The sequence below is a fragment of the Sturnira hondurensis genome, unplaced genomic scaffold (genome assembly GCF_014824575.4).
Source record: "Sturnira hondurensis isolate 20B ecotype Veracruz unplaced genomic scaffold, ASM1482457v3 Scaffold0024152, whole genome shotgun sequence".
In the NCBI taxonomy this organism is placed as follows: domain Eukaryota; kingdom Metazoa; phylum Chordata; class Mammalia; order Chiroptera; family Phyllostomidae; genus Sturnira; species Sturnira hondurensis.
In genome coordinates, this window is record NW_028096783.1 from 343746 (window position 1) to 369980 (window position 26235).

General features: G+C 47.9%; 1 protein-coding gene across 2 annotated transcripts; it reads left to right on the top strand.

Moving 5' to 3' along the window:
- The first annotated feature begins 232 nt into the window (after nt 1-232).
- Nucleotides 233-25962, top strand: SCN3B (sodium voltage-gated channel beta subunit 3). Of its 2 annotated transcripts, XM_037038220.1 has the most exons (6): nt 234-1136; nt 7843-8006; nt 10542-10767; nt 14560-14698; nt 21603-21683; nt 22043-25962. In XM_037038220.1, exons 1-5 carry the CDS (start codon nt 1082-1084, stop codon nt 21664-21666), a joined length of 648 nt encoding a protein of 215 aa, XP_036894115.1. In that variant the 5' UTR covers nt 234-1081; the 3' UTR covers nt 21667-21683; nt 22043-25962. The 2 variants fall into 2 exon arrangements, with proteins under 2 accessions (XP_036894116.1, XP_036894115.1); XM_037038221.1 differs by lacking the exon at nt 21603-21683 and having other exon boundaries at nt 233-1136.
- The last annotated feature ends 273 nt before the right edge of the window (nt 25963-26235 follow it).

Genomic DNA, 26235 nt, shown 5'->3' on the forward strand with positions numbered 1-26235 from the left:
CGAGTGGGGTTGCCCGGAGGGTGTGAACTGTGGGAGGAGGTGCCCGCGTGGGGAGAGATGTAGAAAAAGATGCGGAGATCCTAAAGGGAGGCCTAGAAACAGACTGCCAGCCGGGAAATCGCTCGGGCTGGAGGCGTTTGCGCTGCTCCGAGCTCCGCCCCGCGCACAGCGCAGGGTTCAGCCCCGGGAGGGGCACGCCTGCTTGGGGGTGGGGAGTGTGTGCACCAGTGGGTGGGCCCAGGGTGCCGGTGGGAGTGGAGAGTTGCCTGCGCATGTCAAGACCAACCGGCCGCACACGGTCAGGGGCTCCCGGGGAAGGGCAGCTGGTCACCCACCACCCAGGGTCGGGCCTGGCAAGATCCAGGGGCGAGCCCTGGGGAAGGGGCCACCCTCCTTTCGACCCCACCCCATCTCTGAGATCGTCGGCGAGACAGGAACAGCCACCGTCTTCCTGGTCCTTTCAGGCCTCCCAGGGGAGCCAAGGGCGGGTATAGGCGGCACCGAAGGGAACGAATTTTGTAGCTCCGACGGCCCTGGTGGCTTCGGGTTTAGGGGCACGCCCAGCTAGAGCAGCAGGTCGGGGTGGCTGAAGCTGACGCTCCTGAGTCTTGGTGGGTCCTGGTCGGAGCGCAGCTGTTCCAACGGGAGGTGAGGGGCGGATCAATATGGTCCCCTCCGACAGCCGGACCGCCTAGAGCCAGCTGTGCAGAGTGCGCCTTCACCGAGGTGTGAAGCCCAGAAGCCGCAGCGCAACCGGAATTTGAAGTTCTGGGGTGGGCGGGGAAGGTGCTGTCCGCGGTGCTGAGCCCGGAGCCCGCGGCGCGCTCGCACGGAGCGCGCGGGTGCTGATTCTCGACCGCGGATCGAGGCGGCCTGCTAGGGCAGCTTCCAGCGGAAAGCGCGGCCCTCTCAACAGCCCCGCAGGGCCTCCCCGGGCACCGGCGCGGGCCCTCCTTCCAGCCAGAAAGTCACCTCTTGGGGAAGTTCGTCCCGAAGGGTTTCCTCGAAAGCAGCTGAGAGGGCGCAGTTCTTGACCAAGGGAATCTCTCTGCTTAGCCCAGGAAGCCACCTGCCTAAGAAGATGCCTGCCTTCAACAGATTGTTTCCCCTGGCTTCCTTCGTGCTCGCCTTCTGGGGTAAGTAACGGCGCCCCGCCGTGCGCGATTCTCACTGCTACTCTGATAGCAGTAATAATGCTAACACTAATAACACTTACTGATGTTGTTGGTGACAAAAAGATCCCGGGCTGGCGTCCTTCTGTGATGTCTGCCAGACGTGGAGCTGCATAGCGTTCCCTGGGAGCTGGGATGTGCAGACTGGCAAAACGCCTCCCGACACCGCTGCACGGTTGCTGTATTCCTGAACCGCCCCGGGTGGTTGATTCTCGCACCTTCCTGCCCTTTGCTGATTATTCCAAAGTATCCCTTCCCCCTTTACTGAAAGAGAACGTGGTCACAAAACATTTCGGTTGTGTTTCTCTGTGAGGAGTGAATTACGAAATATTATTGAATCTTCAAGTGAATTTCTATATATTAAAAATAACTGGAGGCATGGACTTTGAGACTTAGAATGCTATAGTTATTGATCCATCGGCTTAATCTTAAGGAATGGGAGGAAAACTGGTTTCAGTCATTTGCTGCTTGTGTGAAGTAAATTAGCATCTAAGATTGCATCTTTCTTCACCGCCCCGCCCCCCGCCCCCCCACCCCACTGGCAAACATGGGAGCTAAGGTGCTTTGGTGTTTGGGGAGCTGGGTTGCTGCCTCTGAAGATGAATACACTCTTGCTGGTCTGCTGTGAGGGACTGAGGCGACTTCCCCCCTCCAAGTAAGCAAGCCTAAGGGAACCCTGCAGCTGTGGCAAGAGGGGTTAAGCAGAGTGGTATCAGACATGGGTTTAGAATGGGGTGCCTGCCTGCAGGGGGAGTTAATGAGGCTACGTGATAATAGCTGAATATGTAGTTGAGAGAATGCTTTACCGTGTATCATTGTATCCCTCAGTGGCTCAGTATGTGTGCCAGTGTGTGTCTGAGCACGATTAGTGTGGATATCTGAATGGACTGGAGAGGATATAGTGGGGTGCGTGTGGATGTCTGTGTGTAGGTAGTTGTGTAATTCTGGGTCCGTCTTGGTGTCTCTACTTAGATCCTCAGGGGAAAAATAGGTGCTCTTCAGTTGATATATGGCTTGTACATGATCGGAGTTACCTTCCTCCACACTACGAATTAATAACCAGTAAAATTAGAAGTGAGTGTGCCCATCAGCCCTATTGACACTAAGCATGTGGAGTTATACCCCCATCGTTGTCATGAAACCCACTGTCCCACACTCATGGGACCTTCCTTTTTGCCGTAGCATCACTTTACTGAGCCTCTAAGATGAACTCTGCCAGCATTATCTGGATGTTTCATGTGACCAGACATGCAGAGGCAAGCTTCCTGTGGAACAAAATGCCTGATAAGACCGTCTGGAAAGAATGGGTGTGGGGGAGAAATGCCGGTCCCAAGGACAGTCTCACCACATCTACCCCCAGTAGAAGAAGCTGGACCTGGAGATGAAGCAGACGCTGATCTCAGCTGCCTTAGAGATTTAAGGCTGGGATTTTCTCAGGGGAAGCTCAGACTGGCAACATGGGAGAGGAAGAGGTAGAGCAGGGTCGGGCTGAGAGTCTATAAGGCCTTTCTTCCCAAATTATAGTCTAAATCTCAGGGTCCCTGCCTGAATTCCCGTGGATGGGAAAACATCCCACGGACCAAAGAGCTTTTGACGAAGACTTGCTTGCAAAGTTGAGACTGGCGTCTCAGCTCTGCCACTGGCTTGCTGTGTGAAACCTTGGAGAATCTGCTTCCTCATGTATCAAGCTTGGAAATTGGTGCTGATGACCTCTCACATCCTTTCAGCTCCACACTGAATGGTACGGAACTAGTTACAGAATATTACTAAAATCGGCAGAGTGCTCATTCCCCTTCCTACACTCACTACCCCCCCCTAAAAAAAAACACCTGTAGAAGAAGCTGTACATTTCACCCATGTTGCTCATTCTCAGCTTATTTGTAATTTGAACATTGGTTCCACAAACAGGAAATATGCAGAAGCAAAAGAGGGACAGTCCAAGAAACCTGGTCATTAAATGTAAGAGAAAGGGCCTGGCTTCACGCATGAAATTTTGTTTTATTTGCATGTAATTTTAGTATTGGAAAGTACTTACCTTAGACAGAGTTTCCTTGCCCACCCTGATTTTTCATGTGATGCAAATATGAATGCAAAGAATCTTTACCATTCTTTTACTGTCTGCATATATTGAAAAAAAATTGCCTTATCTCATTTAATAACTAATAATAATAATAAAAGAAACAACCCTGCATTTGTCTGGGGCTTTATAATTTACAAAACACCATTGCTTTTCCAGCCATTACTTTTCTTGGTCCCCATATCAACCCTATGGGGTAGTCAGGAGAAGTAGTGTTATTTCTAATTCAGAGATGAGAACATGAGCTCAGGAAGGGGAAGGGACTTGCTAGAGAAGTCTTCTGTCCTTATTTGAGTCTTCCAGTGCTTGTTTTAGCACTTCTCACCAACACATTACTGCTATGCAAAATTCCCAGGTGTTCACCTACCCTGTCATTTCTTTTCTGAACCACCCTTTCTTCCCTTCACTATGCCATTGCTTTTTCTAGGGCCTCACTCATTCTTCAGCTTCTTGTTCCTTCTCTACTCTGCCTCTCCTGCCCCTCTTGGTCTACTGTCCCAGATGTCTGCTGACAGGGAGTGTTTTCCTTGCATCCCCCAGTAACCCACCTCGCATCTTGTTCTCGCAAGGCTCTGCTAAGTGACTAGCTAATCTGACAGACTAAGTCATTACAGGGTATTAATGTCTGCAAGTAACTTTGTTACTCCTTTTAGGAAGTATTTATATTCCAATCAAAGCATTTATGATCTTACTGCAAACAGGAAGCATTCTAGAGCAAGCTCAGGAGGGGCAATGTAGCAGTGCCCAGAGAAGAGAAAGATTTGGGGGTATTAGAGGGGTTTATCCAATATACATTACTATCTACCACATAATAGATGGATGCTATTCCTCAGTTAAATACAATTATCATAGATATGTCAGTCTTCCTCCTCATAAGTTTCCGTATTGTTTAATGCAATGGAAATTGAAAAGGAGACCAAAGGTTAAGTGATTCATCCAGATTATTCCAGGAACTTGTTATTTACAGTGAGCAACGTAGGGGGAACACCCACCACTCCCACACTGCACCATGCACAGTCTTTTCTTGGACACTTAGTGGAGTTCAAAGAAAGGGAAGCAGGGTGTCTTGGAGACTCACAGGCTGGAGAACCAGACTCACCTCTTGATGGAAGGGGCAGCTAGTCACAGTGCAAAAGGCAGGCAAACAGGGCAAGAGGATCTCGAGGCCACTTTGCAGAATACTGCCCAGGGCTTCTTGAGGGGAGTCTCTGGGCTGCCAACCTGCAGAGAGCAGGGCTCGGCGGGACTTGCTCTCTGAAGGAAGCTGGGATAATTGCTCCCTCAGGGGCAACACAGGGAAAAGTGGGGCCGCCGCACCATGTTCTCCACCCCAGCTGCCCATGTTCTGCTTTCCTCCTTTAACTTCAAATGAACTAACTGTGCACCTGTTTAGGGCCAACTCGTCTTTCCCACAAGAGCACATCACCTCTCACCTACTCAAGGATATTAATACAGCAGAATGTTCCTTTTCAAACCCCAGCAGCTCCACTACCACCTCCTGCAAGACCATTGAACATCTCTTGGGCTGATCTCTGTACCAGCCTCTTAACTGTTACTTTTGCTCTTGCCCTTACGTCCTTGCCTCTTTAGTTTATTCTCAACATAGCAGTCATATCATGCAGTTTTCTGTAAATCAGATCAGTCATTCTCCCACTCAGAGCCCTCTAGTCTTCCCCCGTGACTCCGAGCAAAAGCCTAACTTCTAACCATGGTGTGCAAGCCCCACCTCGATCTGGCCCTGGCGCACGTCTCCTGCCTTGTCTCCTTCTAGTCTCACCCTGTTCCCTGCACTTCATTGTGCTCTTTGTTTTCCACAAACACACCCTCACCTAGGCCCTTGAGCCCATCTATCCTCTGTTCGGCAAACCTTTGCACAGGTAGTCACATAGCTTGCTCCTTCGTTTCTTGCCCTCAGCACCTGCTTGCTCTGCCCTTCTCAGTGAGGTGGTCTCAGTGAGGCGGTCTCCAATGATCTTATGAACTCTCTGTCTCCTCTGTTCTGTTTTGTTTCATCTCACAGCACTTACTACAATTCAAAGTTGCTTATTCTCTCCCTGTCTCCACTCTAATGTTGGCTCCGTGAGAGCGGAGATGGCTTCGCTGTTCCCGCTGTATTCTCAATGCTGGCACTCAGTAAGCACTCAATACACCTGCTGAGTAGTGACCAAATTAATGAAGGGTAAAACAACACCGAGTGATACTGTAAAGCACACTTGTATCAGTTATTCCATAGAATTCTCATGAGAATTCTCATGACAAGCTTATTAGATAAATATTACTTTCAAACCCAGTCCTTCAGTTGCTAAATACCATCTTCATCTTGCCTCTGTAGTTCTGACCAGATAATCCTTGGGACATTTTTCTATTCTGCTGTTGAAGCCATCATAATTGAACTAACTTATGTTTACCACATCTCACTAAATATGAGTACACACTCTTTACATCTCTTTCCACTCCCAAACTTATGAATACACCACACCTCCTTTTTCTTTCTTCCTTTTTTTTTAAACCAGGACTGTAATCACAGCTTCCAGCTCATCACAGCCCAGTCCTCCTGAGACATGTGCCCATCAAAGGGATGACCCACACGTGAAGCAGGAGAGCCTCTTCCCGACTGTTCAGACTCTCTGTTAGGTCCACTAGTTTACAGACTCCATGTTTAAGAGTGAAACTGGTTGCCTTCTTAGTCAGTGAAATATGATATTTCATTTTTTATTCAAAGTTAATTGATCAATCTCATTTTAAGCTCTAAATAAAGCTTCCCTCTGTTTTTAATTTCATTTATTCATTTATTTACTTCTAGGGCAAGAGAGGGAGAGAAATATTGATGCGAGAGAGAAACACTGGTTGGCTGCCTCTTACAAATACTGTGACCAGGGACCAAACCCACAGCCTAGGCTTATGCCTTGACCAGGAATTGAACCTATGATCCTTCACTTTGCAGGATGGCACCCAACTAAGCCACAGTGGTCAGGGTGCTTTCCTCTGCTTTTAGAAATAACTGTCTGCCAGTAGAGGAGCAGACTACCTATTTACAGTGGACTAGTTTTCAGATGTGAAGGATGCGCATTGTTTTACAGTTTCAGGGGCTCTGTCTTTATTACGAATTCATGAGAAGGTGGGGCCTCGGAGGTCTTGATATGGGAACCCTTGGTGCTCCCCTCATTTGTGGATCTTCTGTGCAGTGAAGTGCAAACTCTCTTACCAAATAGTTTTCTGGCATTCATTGGTGAACAGCTTCAGCTCCAGAAAATTCTTTTTTTAAATTGAGCTAAACTTAATTTCTTGTAACATTTGGACAGAATCTATTTTACCTTCCACAGAGGAGCCTTCGAACGTTTGAAGACAAGTACGTTCCGTGTCTAGGCCGAGTACCCCACGTCCTCCCACCTGCTCTTCACCAAACTGGGACCCCTGACCCTGCCCGCCCTGCTGCCCTCTGGGCATGCGCTCGCTGACCACCTGCTCTTCACCAAACTGGGACCCCTGACCCTGCCCGCCCTGCTGCCCTCTGGGCATGCGCTCGCTGACCGCCTACTTTTGCGATGGCAGGCACCCTAGACTGGTCCTGAAGGTCTGATGTGCTCTGCACAGGTCAGAGGGACGGCTTTCCGTTCTTTCTCACACTTTACCCTGCTCACGCAGCCACGTGTGCACTGGCCTTGCTGCCAGCCACAGCCCACCGTGGTCTCACTCTGGATACGCAGTCTCATGTACTGGCCTTTTCCTTTGGGCTACGCATTTCTAGAGGCAGAAACTGTGAGCCCAGACCTCCACACAGTATGCGAGTGTCTCCAAGTCCTCCAAGTGTTTAAATTTGTCTCTCTACTTCTGCTTAAAGGTGTTCTCCAGCCTCGTGGCCAGTCAGCTCACCACTTTCCTCCTTGCTGCCCCATCTGCCACCATGGGGCAGCAATGATATCTTAACACATAGATATCATTACACCTCTCCATGGCTTTGAAACACTTGACCCCTCACACTTCGAAGCACATGCAGTGGTCTGCACAACACGAGTCCTTTCCACCTCAGGTCCCAGCGTCCTTCCCAGCGTCCCAGGTCCCTCCCCAGCCTCAGCAGAAATCACTTCCCCTCCTCTGGGACAAGCAGCCACTAGTCTGTCTCTCACCAGGGCCCGGTTCAGGGACACCTAGGAGGATGTGTCCCCTGCTGGACCACAGCTGTCTGTAAGGCACGGCTAGTGTTTGCTCCTCTCAGTATTTCAGCCGAGCACCAGCCAGGCACAGAGCAGACTCAGTCAGTGGCGCTGGCTGGTTAACCGGCGCGTGGCTGGTCAGCGGAAGGACGGCTGCAGCCCTGTCTCCAACCCAGATCAGATGCCTTCTCGGGCAGGGCCCAGCGTGCGCCATGTCTCATCCCCACTGCTTCCTGGGAGACAACCCCTGGGCTTCCTTGACCCCCCTCACTGCCTGATGTGAGCTTGCATACTCTGGGAGCACAGGGACAAGTATACACCCTGTAAGTGGTAATTTCAAGCATATCTCACCATCCTTCCTCTTCTGTCCCTTCTCTCCCTCTTGTTCTCCAATTTCCCCCTCCCGGCGTCCCTTCCCTGCCGCCTGGCCTCTCTACAGCCAGTGTGTGCTTCCCCGTGTGTGTGGAGGTGCCCTCGGAGACCGAGGCCGTCCAGGGTAACCCCATGAAGCTGCGCTGCATCTCCTGCATGAAGCGGGAGGAGGTGGAGGCCACCACGGTGGTGGAGTGGTTCTACAGGCCTGAGGGCGGCAAAGACTTCCTGGTATGTCTCACTGCGACCTTGACCTCTGTGTTGACTCTGACCTTTGTGTTGCAGATGTGGTTCCCGAGAGGCTAGGAACTGATGGTCCAACAAACACCAGTCCTTTCTCCTCCAAGCATGGGCAACTCCTGGGCAAAGAGCTGGCAGCTGGCAGCCAGCAGCCTTTGCTCACCCCAGCCTCTGAGAAAGGATGCTCGGCCTGCTGCCAGCAGTCCTGGTCACAGTCCTGGGCACACCAGAAGAGGTAGAAAGAGACAAATCATACTCAAAGCCTACTGTGTGTCAGTCACTTGACTAGGCACTTTGCAAGGTTTTCCTTTAATCTTCTACACTTAGTAGATGGATTAAACTAGTAGAAAAATTGAATGCTGTGGCCTGGGCCAGACTGCCCATGAACCCTCGGAGGGGATGAGCTCCGAGTGTCAAGTCCAAGGCCAGGGCTTTCAGATGTCCTTATGACTGATGACCCTGCCTCTGCCTCTCTGCTCCTTGTCCTCTCGCTTGCTCCCTCCATGTCACTAAGCATCATTATATAAGAGAGCACAGGTTAGCTCACTTAATTCCCCACACCAGTGAAGTGAGAACTACAGGGATGGCCAAGGCTGGTTGTCGGCTGGTATGTGCATTGTAGCCACTTCAGCGGGTAAAATGTTTGCATAGTTGTGATGGGTGCTGCCTGTGCCAAACAGCCCAGGTGCCCCCCCCAACCCTTCCCATTGGGAGCCCCCAAACCTCCTCATGACCTTGGAATGAAAGCAGCAGTGCCTGAAAGAGCAGGGAGCCTCCCAGACTCTGCTCCTGTGCAACGTCAACTGTGACTGGTTGGGGCCAGTGCCAAAATAGTTGTGATAAACGTGGACTGCCACCCTGGAGACGACCATTATTCACACTTCTACCGTCTGTGGAGCCAGGCTGCCTGGATGCACAACCGTTAGCTTTGGATGTCCTTGGACAAATTGTTTAACCTCTCTGTGACTCAGTTTACTCATCCCTAAAACAGGGCTATAACCCACAGCTACATGATAGAGTTGTTACCAGGAATCATGAGCTTTAATTTTTAGTGCATTTAGGATAGTTCTAGAGTATAGGAAGCACTATGTAAGTGTCTGCTAAAGAAAAATATATGTGTTAATGAGGCATTGGGACTGGGACTCAAAAGAGTAAAGGCAAGAAGAGAGCGTCTAGTTGAACCAGGATGTCAGCCAGCTGATACAAGTCCTTCGTTACTGCACAATCCCATGTTCCTGGAAGCAAGGCCCCTCCACGAGGCTTTTCACGGAAACAGCGGCATGTGAAGCTGGTGTTCACATGTTCTTTTTCCTAGCTTTCTCCAAGTACAAGTCATAGCTGCCACTAGGCTGTATGTGCCACCTGATGTAGGTTTGCTCCAATAAGTCACCAAAAGTGGGACAGGCAGACCTCCCAGTGCTTGGCTCAGGGTTGGCTGTGACTGAGGCCAGTGCCCAGTTTTCGGGAACCTGGATGTCTTGGCCAGATGCAAAGGCACCCCTGGGTCTCAGGCCAGGGCCAGCTGCCTGTTCTGCTTCCAGGCCTGCCCAAGCTGAGGAGAAAGAGGCTCCCAAGGAGGAATGGAAACACTTAAAATGGTGCTGCAAACAGAAATGCTAGTAGAAATTTTGTGATGATGGTGCTGTTCCATATTCCTGTTGTCCAGTAACCCCTAGCTGCTTGTGGCTATTAAGCACTTAAAATATGGATAGTGCAACTGAGAAACCAAACTTTAAATTTTATTAACTTTCTAGTAATTTAAAAGTTAATATAAGTAGCCACACGTGGCAGGTGGACACTAGAATGGATTCTAGTAACTTAAAAGTTAATATAAGTAGCCACACATGGCAGGTGGACACTAGAATGGACAGCACAGCTGTACAGAAAAGAATTGTGTCGGATGGTGGAAGTGTTTGAGAAAAGAATTTGAGAGACCGAATTGTACTTCCGATTCAGCCCAAAGCAGAAACCCTGATGTGTGCCTACCAGCCAGAGCTCTCTGCTTCCCAGGACACTTCAGCACCCTAGACACCCCTCTGCAGCCTGGCCCAGACCGGCCACGTCCCCTCAGAGGGGTCTGGCTCAGAGGGTCAAGCTCGAGGCCAGGGCTTTCAGATGTCTTCATGACTAACGAGCCTGCCTCTCTCAGGCTCCACATCTTGTCCTCTCGCTGGCTGCCCTCGTGACACAGCTCACTCTCTCTTTCTTTCTCTGTCCTCTCAGTCCTTTGTCTCTCTCTCAGTCCACCGCCCCCTCTCCCCACCCTGGTCTCATGTATGTTTCTCTCACCGCCTATGCTTTCTCTCCTTGCTTTGACCTTATGTCTTGACACCGGTTTGCCTGTCTTTGCTCTTGCCCCCGCCCTCTGAGAGCCCTCAGCCTACTCCCACATTCTGGAATCCTTGTGACATTGTCCCCTTTCCTCCTGTGCTGCATGGGCATGCGTCTCCCCTCTGGCTTCGCCCCAGCCTTGCTCTCTTGCCCTGTCTTCCCTTGGGGCCTTACCCTCTGCTTCTCTCCCTGCAGATCTATGAGTATCGGAATGGCCACCAGGAGGTGGAGAGCCCCTTCCTAGGGCGCCTGCAGTGGAACGGAAGCAAGGACTTGCAGGACGTGTCCATCACTGTGCTCAATGTCACACTGAATGACTCAGGTCTCTACACCTGCAACGTGTCCCGGGAGTTTGAGTTTGAGGGTCATCGCCCCTTTGTGAAGACCACGCGGCTAATCCCCCTCCGAGTCACCGAGGAGGGTGAGGCTGGGGCATGGGGTCTCCGGGGTCCCTTGCTCCTGGGGGAGGGCGAGCAGTGGGTTTCCACATAGGCGAGATCCTTGTAGATTAGTACAACACCCATGTATTTTGGAGTGGTGATTTTTTAAAAAGTCACCATGGACTGGTCTCCCTTTAGTGGCCAGGATGCAGACTGCCCAAGCAGCCTTTCCTCAAAGCAGAAAGGCCTGGTCACAGAGCAGATGACAAATGACCTTGTCCTAGTCTCCTGACTCTCATCCCTAGAGACAGAGGACAGCCTCCAGGAAGCCTGAAGCTGCCAAATCAGCCCCGGCATCTTCTCTGGCCTGACTCAGTGGGCTCAGAGAAATGCGCCCTCCCACGTGTAAGATGTGAATACGTCCCCCCAAACCAGCACTGCTCCAACTTCAGCGAGCCTCAACATCCCCACAGGACTTTCACAACCCAGCCTTTCTGACTCCAAGATTGGACCCCGAGCGTGTGGTGTCTAACAGGTTGCGGGGGGTGCGGCTGCTGCGGGGACTGCACCGCGAGAACCCATGCTCTAGCCAGAGGCCAGCGGTTTTTATTGGCAGTCTCTCTGCACAGTGATCACAATCACACTGGCAGCCCCGCTCCCATTGTGGCATCTCATACATAACCTCATTCTCCGCTGGGAGAAGGAGAAACGTCGATGACTCTCCAGTTTGTTATTTAAAATCTTTAGCTTTCCACCAGCAAGGTCCAGGCTACAGTGGGAAGTCCTTTCACCAACCTGACTCCCACGCTCTGTTGTGACCCCCACCCAGAAATGGGGGCGGACTTGGAGGCCCCCATGCACTGTTTGGGGGCTCCTAGCCCCTTGCAGATGTGCCTTTCACACGTCAGAGAGGTGGTAAGCGCACCATCCGTTAGCCGATTCCCTTTCACTTAGCCTCTCTCAGCAGTGTTTCCAGCATGTTCTCAGCATTACTGCAAAGCCCAGGATGCAGTATGGTGAGCAGGCAAAAGGTATGGGATGTGAAAGAAAGAAGAGGTCAAATTAAAAACAGGCCTCTTCCTAGGAAGGGGGTCCCCAGAACACCAGCTTCCGGGCCACACATTTAGTTTTCATCATGCCTTGTGATAAAATTCATGCAGCAAGCTTGGATGAGAACGACAGAAGTCATGATTTAGGCGAGACGACTAAAACACAAAGTAGGTCGATTCAGAAAGTGCAGAAAGACTCACAGGTCACTCGAATCTAGACATGAGGAGTCACCACCGCCTGCCTCCCCACCCCCATCCTCCCTTGGGTAAAAGAGGCTGGGCTGCAAACTCTCTAAGGCATTTTTCTGTTCTCAAGTTCCAATATCCTCTTCTGTTTACACACCCGTTCTCCCTGGGGAAGGGCGCCTGGCGCCCTCTATTGTCACCATCAGGAACTCCTGACTGATGACTGCCAGACACTAGGAAGGGGCCTGTCTCCACCTCCTGCTCTCAGGATTTTGCCTCCAGAGACCCTTGTGCAGCTGATGGAAAGTATGGCAAAGCTGAGCCAGCACACACCAGGCACCAGAGCAAGGCCCGAGTAAAAATAGAAGGAAAACAAGTTTGCTGTCAGCCACAGTGCCTCCTGGGATGTTTGGGCTGGGAGGAAGCATGACCCCCCACCGAATCCAGAAGTTGTGGGGCTTTCTCTCTGCACCACTCTTAGAGGTTGGGGTGCATCTGGCAAAGGCAAGTTGAAATGACTCCTTAGCTGATTGCAGGGTGCTGCGCAGGTGCAGCTGGGAGAACAGAGCCCTGGAAGAGGGGCCTCACTGAAGGACAGCAGGTGAATCGGCACCAGAAGCAATCCAGATCCCTCACCTATCAGACTAGCTGGCTCCACTGCATCCATTCCTGCCATTGCCGCCCTAGCTCCTGACACTTGCACTCACCTTCCCCTTTTTCCTCTGTGACCCTCAGGCAGCCCTCCGGCCCCATGCTGACCCTCACTGTTCTCTCCCATCGCTCAGAGCGCCACCCCCTCTCCTCCTGCCTGTGCCCTGATGGTCTCCCCAGGCTCTCTGTTCAAGCTGCCTCATCCTGCTCTGGGCTCCTACCTCTTAACGGTAAGACTAAAATCTGAAGCAACTGTGCTTAGAGGTTACTGAACATACTGAGGACAGCTTCCTGTGGCACTACTTCTGGGCTCCTGCATTTACAAAGGGCAAGTGTGCTGAGCACACCACCACCTGGCTACCTGTTGGCCTGTGAGAAGACACTGGTGTCTGCTGCATTCTCCTGGGCCTCCTGGGCCTCCTGGGCCTCGGGCGGCATCTGTGGCTTCTGGCTCCAGTTAGGAAACCCAGAAGGCCCTGGAGCTAGAGGTCACAACTGGCTGCCTGTGCTTTTAAAGAGCAGAGTGTTGCTGGTGACCTGGATTGTATGAACACCAAGGACCAGGAGTTTCATTGGCTGGTGGGAGCTGGCAGGGGGAGGCATGGCTGCAGCCTTCCTTCCCACGAGGAAGGAGTATATGTCAGGACATTTGCCATGCATCATGTTTTAATTGTCATTTTCATTGGTCATGAAACAAAAAAGAGCAATATTTATATTCATTCAACAAACACTTATGGAATATTTTGAATACTCTGGGATTAGACAACATGCCAATAGTTCCAAAATGAGATGTCCTCAGGAAGCCTGCAGTCTCAAGAGAAGAGAAACCCGCACATCACCATATAGCCCGAGAAGTGTTACAGTGGATGGATGTGCGAGGTACCGAGGACGGATGTGAACAACTGCGAGAGGCGCCGAGGAAGGTGTCCCAACAGCGGGAGCTTCCACGGAGTCCTCGAGAGCGATCAGCAGACCCAAAAGCAGGAGGGAATGCTGGGATGGAGGTGGCAGTGGGATGTGAGAAACAGACTGGGAAGAGAAGAAAGGAAGAAGAAATGTCCACGGATTCCAAGGGACGTCAGTGTGTATGAGAAGAGAAGTTTTGCTGGGCAACTGAATGGAAATTGGACAAGAAAGGCTGGATGGTGCGTGGCCTTGCAAGCTGTGTTAGTAGAGACTGGGCTTTGTTCTTAGGGTGGGATGGAACACTGAAGGTTTTAAACAGGGAACTATGGGCTCAGACCTGTGCTTCACAGGCAGAACATCAAGGGCGGTCTGGTTCCCACATGGAACCCTCCAGTACTCACTTCTGTTTGGGTTTATGAGACGGGGAGGCCCGAGTTTCCAATCTGGACTGGTAGGGAGCATGTCCATGTCACAAGGTGGGCTGACTGCATGGGCCACGTGTCCATCACTATCTTCCTAGAGATACCACCTCTTCACCCTGAGCTCAGACAATGCACCAGGTTGAACTGAGTGAGACATATTCCTTACATCTGTGTAGACATTTAAACTTCACAAAAGTCTTCAATCCATTAGGTAATGTAACAGTGCAAATTATTACCGTCACCTTGTACATTAAGACACTGAGTCTCAAATAAAGGAGATGACTATTCACAGACTTCTGTGAATAGTAAGCAGCAAAACTGGGGCCTCGCTCTACCTCTTTCTCTTGTGTTCTAGGATTCCTTCCACTGCCTTGCAACTTCTTCCACCCCCCATTGCTCTCGCTCACCCCTCCCTTCAAACTCCTGATGAAAGTCGATAGGAAAGCCAGCAGACAGGATAGTCAGAGGGTATGAAATTCCTCTGACATCCTCTCGAGGTCCTTTAGACCCAGTGCTCGTTGATGCCACTCTCCAAACAGGCTCCACATAACTCTGACCTCAGTGACAGCCCTGGGTGTACTGGACACGCACATTCTGAGCCTCCTCCCCCCTCTTGCAGCCGGAGAGGACTTCACCTCCGTCGTCTCGGAAATCATGATGTACATCCTGCTGGTCTTCCTCACCTTGTGGCTGCTCATCGAGATGGTCTACTGCTACCGGAAGGTCTCAAAGGCTGAGGAGGCAGCTCAAGAGAACGCGTAAGTCCAAAGGTATCAGGATAACAATGGGGAGCACCTTTCGCGTGCTTGCTCTCACAGGCAAAATGCTAGCTAAGCAATTTACACGATCATCTACTTGCCTCACAACAACCTTTGTGGTGTCAGCATCAACATATTCATTTTACAGGTGAGAAAACCAAGCCTGGGAGGGTTTGCCCAAGGCCAGTGTAAGAGGGAGAGCAAGGTTTGAATTCAGGCCTGCAAACTCTTGGCCTGCACCCTTAACCACCAATGTCAGCTGCCACCGATCCCCATGAAATGAGCACTGTGATGACCCTTACACAGATGCTGGAGCAGACTTCTCGAGGGTGAGGGGCTCACAGAGGCCGCACAGGTGATGAGAGGGATTTGAGCCTTAGCCTCCCCGTTCCTGGTGGCCATGCTCTCGGGCCGCCTGAGCTGCTCCGAACAGGCTCTTCCCCCAGACCTTGGCGGCTCCCAGGCACGCATAGGAGGGGTCTCATTCCCCAGTGTGCAGACGACACCTCAGCCAGTTCTGTTGAGGCCCTCATCACTGAGGAGTGGGCCTGTGTGGGCAGTAACGGTGTCCGAGGGGTTAGGAGGCCATCCTGGCCTGATATTGGGGGAGAGAAAAAACAGGAAAAATCCCTCAAAGATTCATTAGCAACTAGCAACTTTGCTGAGGTAATAACCTAAACTCCCACACGCTCCTGCCACCTAGAGATGTTGGATAAAATAAAGCATAATGTGCATGATATCTGTGATCTCAATGAAGAAAAAAATGACAGCTGACCAGATATGGGAATAGAAAGAATTGCTCTGCTGGGGGAGGCTGTTGCCCCTGGTGACAGGGGCCTTGGGTTCTAGTGCTCAGACAGGAAGGGCCCACATGTGGACAGGCAGTCCCCAGGCTTGGGCCGAAAGTGCCTACAGTCAGGCCTGCACAGGAAACAGAGCTCCGGCTGGGGCCCTCAGGAGATCTGGCATCCTCAGAGAGCGAGGGCTCACTCCAAGGACAGATCGGAAAACAATCAGTCCACCGACCCAGGGAGAAACCAAAGGAACTCACATATCTTGGCCTAAGTCCAGGTAGAAAAAAAAATTCTTGAGAATTAGTAACCACAAGCCTGCTCTCACAATGTTTGGGATTTAAATTTAGACGGCCCAGATGATCCAGCAACCTCAAAGCTGAGAAATTCAATTGCTTTAAAAAAAGAGTCCCCAGCCAGTGATGGCCGTGTAGAAGCAAGTGAAGAACTGTTCTGCAGGGCCCACCCTGGCCTGAGGCTGGACAGGACTAAGCAACGCTGAGTCTAATTTCACAGTCAGATCCAAACTAAAAGACAGAGCAGGAAACCGTGCAACATGAGCACGAGGCAGGATTAAATCTGAGAAACTTCAGGCATAAGAAAGACCTAATACAATATAGAAAGCAAGTTTGTTTAAAAGAGCTAAAGCAATAAAAGGAACCAAAAGCTCCTTCTTTTGGTTGCTAAGAAATAAGAAGAGAGTAAGTTGCTAAGAAAACAGGCAGATTTGAATAGAAATTAAAAAACACTGCAAATGGAGAATACAGGTGGGAGGTGCCAGAAGGCCCTGTAGGGAAGGCTATACTGAACCCACCCTCCCTCGGCACCAGCTACTCCTGGGAGACAACTGAGGGCTGAATCGAGGCTTCTGAACAACAAACAAAAGAAAGAGACACAGTAGGGAAGGCTGGGAACGGGAGGGAGCCCTGTGGGGACTTTCTGGGCCAAAGGAGCAAAGGGTGAGTGCCATTGTCTACACACCCCTCCACTTCCTTTGGGCAGGTAGGAGTTCTGTGGCCCACCCGCAAGAGCCCCTACATTCTGGGAGCAAGTGGAAACAACAGGGCTTCCCCACAAGCACCTGGCCTCCCTTTGGGGAGCCACTCCAGTCTGTGGGAGCCCAACCTGGCTCCAACGGGCTTCCAGTACCCACCGGGCACACACAAAGCTGCTCGCTGTGCAACAAACCAGAGAGAACTTGTATAGAGAATGCAGGGAGACTCAGGAGCTCAAGCACTTCGGGAGTGCTCCAGGGCCAGGTGCCCTGAGCGCCATGGTTTACTCCCCCCACCTCTGCAAAGGGTTTGCGGGGCTCTATCCAGGTGTTCTGGCCTACCTGCAAGGTTGCTGCAGTGCATACTGGCACCCATCACTGGGGCCCACTTGGGCACCAAGCAGAGGGAGCAACTAGAATCAACAAGACAACACTACATGTGCCCGGCCTCCCCACCTGGACACCTTAAGCACCTGATGGGCCCCAACCAGCCTGGCAGAGCTTCCTGGCACATACAGCCTACATGGAGGCTGCTTTTTCAAGGTGTGGACAGATAGCTGTTTTGTATGATTCATATAAACAGAACGGCAAACAAAATGATGAGACAGAACGACAGACAAAATGATGAAGCATATGTCTCAAATGAAGAAATAACAGAAATTTCCAGAAAGAAACCCTAAGAAAATTGGAGATAAATAATTTGCCTGATAAAGAATTAAAAGATACTTGAGCATGGACTAGAAGAATTTAGGGAGAACTTCAACAAAGAATTAGAAAGTATAATAAAGAACTGAGCTGAATGAGAGAAAATATTCACTAATGATACATCCAATAAGGGGTTAACATCCAACATACAGGATGGGGCAAACATAGGTTTAAAGTTATTTGACTGGAAAATAATAGAATCATTAATAAATAATAATGCAAGAATAAACTCTGTTTTTCCATACTCACAACTATACATCTACTTTTGCCCCACCCTGTATATAAAGAACTCACACAACTTAACACCCAAAAAAGAAACTATTCAATTTAAAAATGAGCAAAGGACATGGATAGACACTTCTCCAAAGAGGACATACAGATGGTCCATAGACATATGAAAAGATGCTCAATATCACTAATTGTCAGAGAGATGCAAATTAAAACCACAGTGAGATATCACCTCTCACCTGTCAGAATGGCTGTCGTCGATATATCAAGAAACAACAAGTGCTGGTGAAGATGTGGAGGAAAGGGATCCCTGATGTACTGTTAGGATTGTAAATCATGGCGGCCACAACAGAGAGTCTCCAAAAAATTAAAAATTACAGGTGCCATCCAAACCAGCAATCCCACTTCTGGGTGTTTATAAAAAACAATCCCCCCAAAACCCACTGACTCCAAGATATAGGCACCCTGTGTTCATTACTAGTAATAGCCAAGATATGAAGCAGCCTGGATGACCATCAACAGACGAATGGATAAAGAAATTATATCATATATAATGGAATATATTCAGCAATAAAAAACAATTAAATCTTGCCATTTGTGACAATACGGATGGACCTGGAGAGTATTACATTACGTTAAATAAGTCAGACTGATTAAGTCAAATGCCATATGATTTCACTTATGGTATATGTGGAATATAAAAAAAACAAATGAATAAACAAAACAAAACAGAAAAGATCTATAGATATACATAGATACGTATTTTTCCCAAAGGGAATGGTGGTGAGGGAATGGAAGTAAAAAGAAATAAAAATAAAATTAAAATAAATAGTGACAACATTAAATGCTGTCAAAAAGAAGGAGAAGAATTAAGAATAAGAAGTGAAGATCTTGCTGGTGTGGCTCAGTGAATTGAGCACCAGCCTTCGAACCAAAGGGTTGTAGGTTCAATTCCCAGTCAGGACACATGCCTGGGTTGAAGGCCAGGTCCCCAGTTGGAGGCACTTGAGAGGCAACTACACACTGATGCTTCTCTCCCTGTCCTCTCTCCTTTTCTCTAGAAAAAAATAAATACAATCTTTTTTAAAAAAGAAAAAGAAAATGGAGTTAAATGAGGGCAAGTGACATTGCCAAGGTCACCATGAACTGGGGTAAGGTCCATCTCCTGGTCTCCTGGCCAGGTTCTCCTGGCTTCACAGGGCCCCTCCAGGGGATTTAAAGCAGTTGATTTTCATGGATAGCAATTGATGGCAGTGACTCATCAGCACAGGAAAGTAGTCAGACCTGGCCTTTCTCTGTCTTCCTCCTAAATCACGCCCATCCCTGGGGCTTTTCTACCCCACCTGCTCTGATCTGCCAAATGGTCTGCAATCCTCAGCCTTAAAAACAAAACATTCTTTATTTGCACCTAAAGTCCCTAGGGTCTGAGAGGCCAGTATCTGTCTCTCCATAGTGACAGAGCATAGAGAGGGTGGTTGATGAGAGCTCTGTGTCCGGAAGCAGTTAGAAAAGATGGAGTAGCCTGGAGAGCAGTGAAGCCTTGGGCCTCCAGGTCTGGCAAGAAGTGCCCAAAACTGTATTTATATGTACTCCTATATACAGTCAATAAAATTTAAGACACAATGGATTGGCTCACTAGATACTGATAACCAGAAGGTAAATGTAAAGGTGTTACACAGAAGGAAGACTAGAGGTATAAAAGACAAAATATCACAAAGAAGCATGAAGAAAAAAAGAGAAAAATCCATTAAAACAGAATAGGGAAAAAGGAGAAGCACTATGCAGACATGTGGCTAAGGCAAGGTAGGACTCTTCAGACTTAGGAAGCACAGCATGTCCTGAGCAGGGCAAACACACAGAAATCTAGACCTGCACGGCATCTTTCAACCAGTAAATGGCAGCTGCCAAGCTAACCTACAGCAAGTATTGTCTGTGGGTTACAGCTTCAGAAGGACTGCCTATAATATCAAAAACATGTCAAGGATACTCTCTCTTCAATATTATATTGAAGATCCTAGGTCATGGACTAAAAAAAAGAGTAGGAATTGGAAAGAAACAAACGAAATTATCATTATTCATACTATGATTCCCAACATAAGAAATCGTAAGGGAATATAGAGTCGGCAAACTATTAGAACTAGTAAGAACATTCCACAAGTTTGTTGATATAAATAAAAATATAGGGTTCTGGCTGGTGCAGCTCAGTGGACTGAGCGAGGGCCGCAAACCAAAGGGTCACTGGTTCAATACCCAGTCAGGGTACATGCCTGGGCTGTGGGCCAGGTCCCCAGTGAGGGGCCTGTGTGAGAAGCAACCATACATTGATGTTTCCTTCTCTCTCTTTCTGCCCCCTTTCTCCTCTTTCTAACAATAAATAAATAAAACTTCAAAAAAATTTAAAAAATATAAAAACACCCATATTTCAGCCAGAAAAGTTTAGAAAAGCATGGACATATTTAAAGCATTAAAATTTGCTCAGTTATTTTTTAATGCATTCCTTTTTAAAAATTTTTATTAATGTTTTAGAGAAAGGGGAAGGGAATGAGAAAGAGGGAAAGAAACATCAATGTGTGGTTGCTCCTTGCATGCCCCCCACTGGGGACCCAACCTGACTGGAAATTGAACCAGCGACCTTTTGGTTCTCAGACACACGCTCAATCCACTGAACCACACCAGCCAGTTGTTCGATTATAATAGCAGCAAATACTCTCCAGAACCTGGGGATAAATTTGATAAAAATGTGCAAGACCTTTAAGGACAAAATTACAAAATTTTACCCAAGGAATTAAAAAACTTAAATGAAGAATAAAACGTTACTGTTACAAACATAGCAGTTCTCCCCAAAATTAATCTGAAAATTTAATTAAATTCCAATCAAAATATTTATTGAATGGTTCGAGGAACTAGGTAAGCTGATAATGAAAGTCACATGGAAGGCCAAAGGGCGAAAATTAGTCCAAACGAAGGGGCAGCCAGATATTTTAGGCTACACAGAGTCTCTTGCATATTATTCTTTGGTTTTGTTTCTTTGTTTCCAACCTTTTAAACAAGTAACAACCATTCTGAGCCCATGGGCCATAGTTTGCTGATTTCAAGAAAGAACAGGAAGTTTGCAGAAAGTGTCTGGTAGGACTTTTTCCTGTTGGATGTGAAGATTCCTTATAGCACCATCAGAGTAAGGAGTCTGTGATACAGACGCAGGTATACGACACAGGCAAACAGAAAAAAACAGAGAGCCCTCAAATACGTTAATAAGTGTATAAACACCAGTGTGTGGCAGACACGGCAGTGCGGCCACTGAAGGAAGGATGAACTGTCTGATCAGTGCTATGGGGATAATTACCTACCCACATGGAAAAGAAATTACATCCGCCCTCTCTCACAGCACCCGGAATGCATTGAGAGTGGACTTAAAACAAAGTAAAATGCACAACCTGAAAGTTCTATTAAGGGAATATAAGAGAATATCTTTATCCCCTTGGAATCAAGAGGACTTCTCCAAACACAAAGCAAAAGAGGAAAAACCATAATTGTGATTATACTACACACAAGAGTGGGCAAGAGTAGGTAAATAATAATAATACAATAATTAATAATAATGCAAGAATTGTGTTTTGCATACTCACAACTATGAACCTACTTATGCCAATCCCTATATGTCAAAATTAAGTTTTCATTAAAAGATCCCTAAGCAAAGTTTAGAGATAAACAGACTGGAAGAAGATGTTTTCAAGATATGAAATCAAGGAGAAAAAGGCTAAGAAGAAAAATTAGTAAAGCAAATGAAAAAATTATAGAAACCAAAATAGGCTATAAACTTATAAAAAGATGTTCAACTTTACCAGTAATCAAGGAAGTGAGCATTAAGGCAACTATAAAATATAATTTCACCTATTAGGTAGGCCAACATTTAAATCTAGCAATACTAAGTCCTGAGAACAATGTGGACAAGTGAGAAGACTGCTGGTGGAAGTAAAACACAAATAAACACACAAACAAAAAACTCCTATTATTCCAGTCCCCTGAAAGGGCCACTCCAGTTTCCTGTTGGGAAACCCCGGCAGAAGGAAATGCAGAGCTGTCCCGTAGACATCCTTGCTCCTGTGCCCTTGCTCCTTCCCTTTCCTTGCGCCCCCACCTCTGGGTACAAAGGTACTGATTCTCTTCCCCATTTGTCCTCCCACAGGTCTGACTACCTTGCCATCCCATCAGAGAACAAAGAGAACTCTGTGGTGCCAGTAGAGGAATAGAAGGGGTGTGACTCGAGGTGATGTACAGGAAAGGGGACGGGAAGATGGATGAGGATGGCAGGTTGTGCAAGTGACAAGTCACCCATTATCAAGTGACTTTAAATTTAGCCCCTTAGATTAATTTCTACCCTACCCAAGTCCCCACCCTCAGGACCCTTCTTTAAGTTGATGCCAAATTGCAAGCTCTGTGTGATGTCAAGCCTTCAGAAGGTGAATTGCTTTGGCCTGAGTGTTGGGGCAACTTCAGCTCCTTACCTGTAGTGACAAAGGCATAGTAATCCCCCCTGCCCTTTGTGAGGATCGTGGATTTGGTCAGAGTCCCTGGCTCAGCTGGGCTGGACTGGAAGTTCTCAGTGAGTTGTTTTATCATTGACAGGTGACTGGAGCCCTGAGGGACTGGACACCCCAGGTGTGGTGATGTTCACAGCCTCAGGAGGCACCGCAGAGGCCACATTGCTTCCCTTCGTGCATTCACCCTTTAGTTTACACATCACACGTCCACTCACCACTGACCCCCTAACTGCATTGACCTTGACACACCTGAGGACTTTGCCAGAATGGAGGAACCAACATTTCTACACAGACTCAACCTCTGATCATCCTAGCTTTTGAGCAAGCAGCATCCATGCCCCCCAGACTTCTCCCCTGTGCTCCAAATGACTTTGCACAAGCACTGGAGGTGACACGCTCCTCTCTCTGTTGCTGTCTGGAACCGGCTCATTCTCTGCTGCTGCAAGTGAATGGATCTTCTTAGTGGAAGGAAGCAGGAGTGATTAGGTTAAACCAAAGGAGTGTCATGAAGTGGAATGTTTGACGTCAGTTTTTTTTCTAAGGGTTTGAAAACCCTAATAGAGTATCAGAGCAAAACATGCTTTTCTAGGTTCTCTACTGATAGAAAGTCTGTTCAGCATGAGCTAAAATGTTCTCTGGAGCTTGGTACTCCAGGGCTAGAACCATTAAGTCTCTAAGGCCTGGGTAAGTCTCAGTCCTTCAAGAAGCCAAGGACAAGAGACTCAGGAAGGATTCGGCAATTTAAGTGGCTTTTGAGAGTCACACAACACATTCATGATCCTACTGGTATGTATGTATCCTCCCCCACCCAAAGTGAACACAGCACTTGAGATGGCTGGGAAGCATTATTTCCCAGAGGACACTGGAACTAAAATTCCTAAATTCTTCCTCAGAGAATCTTGTGGGGATTATTACTCATGTCGCAGGAGTCAGCTGAGGCTCAGAGCTCAACTGGACTTCAGAGGATAAACTAGAGCAGATACAAACCTTAGGTGTTGCCCAGGTTAAACTTCCCAAGATGGGTAATTTTGATTTTGAAGACTTTGAAGTTAAGATTGGCTATGGCCATGCCTCTTCCACAAGTGTACATTGAGTAGATTGCCTGGCTGAGGTTAACTCTGATTCTGGTAGCTAGAAGTTGGCTGAAAAGGCAGAGAGAAAAACATGGAGACTTGAAGAACTTTCTCAGCAAAAGGATTTGTGAGGCTGGAACATCCTGCAGAAGAAAGCATCTTGGAATGATATTTATGAAACAGGGATGATAAGCAAATGAACGAAGTAAGAGGGGAGGAATGGGCTAGGTAGCTTTGAAATAGTTCACCTGTGAACCCATGATGTCCAGGGTTTGTTTGTTTGTTTTTACTAGATTTTGGGAGAGCAGATGAACACTAGATAAATTTTAGTCAAAATCTCGTGTTTCATTTTGGTTGACTGATTGGGCCAGGAGTGACATGCTTCAGGACTTAGTGATGAGATGGGGGAGGGTGCTTTAGGAAATATAAGGTGAAAGGGACTGGGATTTGATGAAGGAGAAGTCCTTAGATCTGGAGGACTTTATGGGGGAACATCATACTCCACTGGCTTTGGGCCTCATCTGACAAACTCATTTTTTCATCTCTTCTATCCCTGGGGAAGTACTTAAAATATGTCCTTGTTCCCATCTTGAAGAAAATACTTGAATTCTAGGCCCTTCTCCTTGGAGTTTCCCAAAGAATCTCTTAGGGGACAGCAGACAGAGGTTTCTAACTCTATGGTTGGGAAGATAGGCCTGACTCACGGAGGTCTTCCTGGTCCCAGGGCAGGTTGACAACAGAGCTGGTGCCAGAAGCAAGTTCCTTACTTACAACACTGCTTTCCTCTTGGTTCCAGTGGACCATGCATCTACCTTGTACTCGAGAAATAGGCACAACTGCTTTCTTTTCTTTAGAAAAAAAAATCCTCAACTGTTTCCTGGGTGCTTTTAATAAAGCTGAATGGTACCTATCATTTAAAAAAATTCATTATTTATAAGTAATCTTCCCTATTTTCATTTTTCTAATTTCTCGACTCTCTTCATCCTTAATGCTTTTATTAGAGCTATGTGGTTTACAAAGCATTTTCATTTCAAGTATCTCATTTCTTCCCCATAACCAGCACTGTGAGGTAGATATTACTGATACTCATGTTATCAATGAAGAAACAGAGGCGAAGGAGCTTTATCACACCCTAGAGTCATGCAGTTGGCAACTGGAGAGCTGGAATCCAGGCCTTCCCACTCCCATCCCACTTCTTTTTCCCCTTAGATCATAGTCGCTTCCTTTCCTCTATTTTTTAACTTGCATCTTACCTTTGCCTCTCTTGATGTCCTGAGATATTCAGCATCTCCTCTCACCCCAAATACCACTCAACTGCTTCTCTATCACTTTGCTTCTTGGCAGATACTACAAATGTGCTTTTAGAGTCCATCTCATTTTGATTTTAGCTTTCTGGTTGGTGTGCATGTCACTATTTCTCCTGAATTAAACTTCCTGGGAGACTTGATCTTGACTACAAATCTGCAAGGTACTGTGATCACCAGCCTACTTCAAATCCTCCCCCACTTCACTTTTCCCCATATTCCCACAGGGAACCCAGACTCAGTGTACATTGTTCTGGAAGCTTTATCGGCATGCTGTTTTTATTAAAGGGCTTAGAATTGTTCTCAAGGGCTATTATCACTCTAGGAACCCAATCTGTTGCCTTGGTGCTGGATACTTCCCACAACTGATCCTCAACAACACAGTTCTCTAAAGGCCAAGTTAGGCTGAGTCTCGTTGTCTCTTTCCTACTGCTTAACAGCCATGAACTTGATTGCTCAACTCAGTTGACCCCATAAGCACTCTGACCTAGTGACCTCTACTGTTAGCCCAGTCTGGTCCATCACAGCCCCAACCCTGTGTGGAAACACCTTGATAGTCAGTGCCTGTTCCCACCCCAACCTTCATTTCTAGTCTGTTTAAAACCACTGTCCTTTGTAGGACTGTTCTTTTCTATCCCTACGTACACACCCAGATTTCTTATTCTCTGAGTTTCTAGTTTCTCCTTAGCCACACTAGAAATGTTAGTAGGAAAGGAAATTTTCAAAGCAGGAATATGCTGGAAATATGTGTAGAGCAGTAAATGGTTCAGAGACAGTAGCCCCACCCCCCAAACTACTGGATCCAATTGGGAAACACGCCATTCCAGTTTGTGAACCCACCAAACACCAGAGGGCAAGGCTATGTGCTGTAAACGGCTTCTTTGCAGGAAGAAGCAGCAAGACCTAGACACACTTCAGATACATTTACCCTGGTTCCCCTTTCTCAAGTTAACACAGAAATGAAAGAATAGAATAAACAAAAACAGCCTTCCTCTCACTACCTTTTATAAATGAAAGATCTCTAATGCCATATATTCATCTAATCCCTGCAAACATATGTGAATAGTGTCTGCTGTGGTCATCATTCCAGTCGCCCATCCATCCCACACTGCAGCACCCACTGCATCTAGCACCCATCTAGACCCTCAGTGTGCCCACAGTTTGGGGTCTGAAAAATATCCTCATGCAAGACTTTCCTAATTTCTGAAACTACTCTGGTGAGTAACTCATGTTTAGTTTCCTCATTGAGTTTATAGTAGGGCCCAGTAGACAAGCACTTGAAACAAATCTGAGCTATAGAACAGACTCCAGTCCCACCACAGGCCAGCTGAGCCTCAAAGCTGGTAACTCTCAGGAGGGTCACAAATGCATGTGATGGGGGAGACTACTGAGGAATGAGAGTTTGGTTTGTGAAACTGCCAAACACAAGTAGCAAACTTAGTTTCTCAGCTGGTGACTCGTATTCACACCATCACCTTCACTGCGCTTTTTCTTGATGTTGCACAGCCAATATTTTTCTGAACTCTGGAAATGTTGCTAACCACCCAAGCTCACGATAACTCCATGCTGGTTATGTAGTGTTTTCCAGAAAACTTCCCGTTCGTGTCAATAAAGTATCTTGAACACCAGCTGCTCTGGCTTCCCTCTACTAGCACACAGCGTGTGTGTGTGCATGTTAAGTGTGCTCCTGCCCTTCAGACCTTCCAGTCACATCAATTCCTCAGCTCACATCCAGTGCATTTATGCCCACAGGATAAACAATACAGTTAGTGACCTAGAATTAACTATACAATAAACATGTGACCTGGCCTCTCGTGTCCCCTTTCCTTTCCTGCCCTGATACAAAGGAATCCAAGAGTCACTTATGTTCCCACCTGCCTGACACCAAGTAAGTTTCCTAC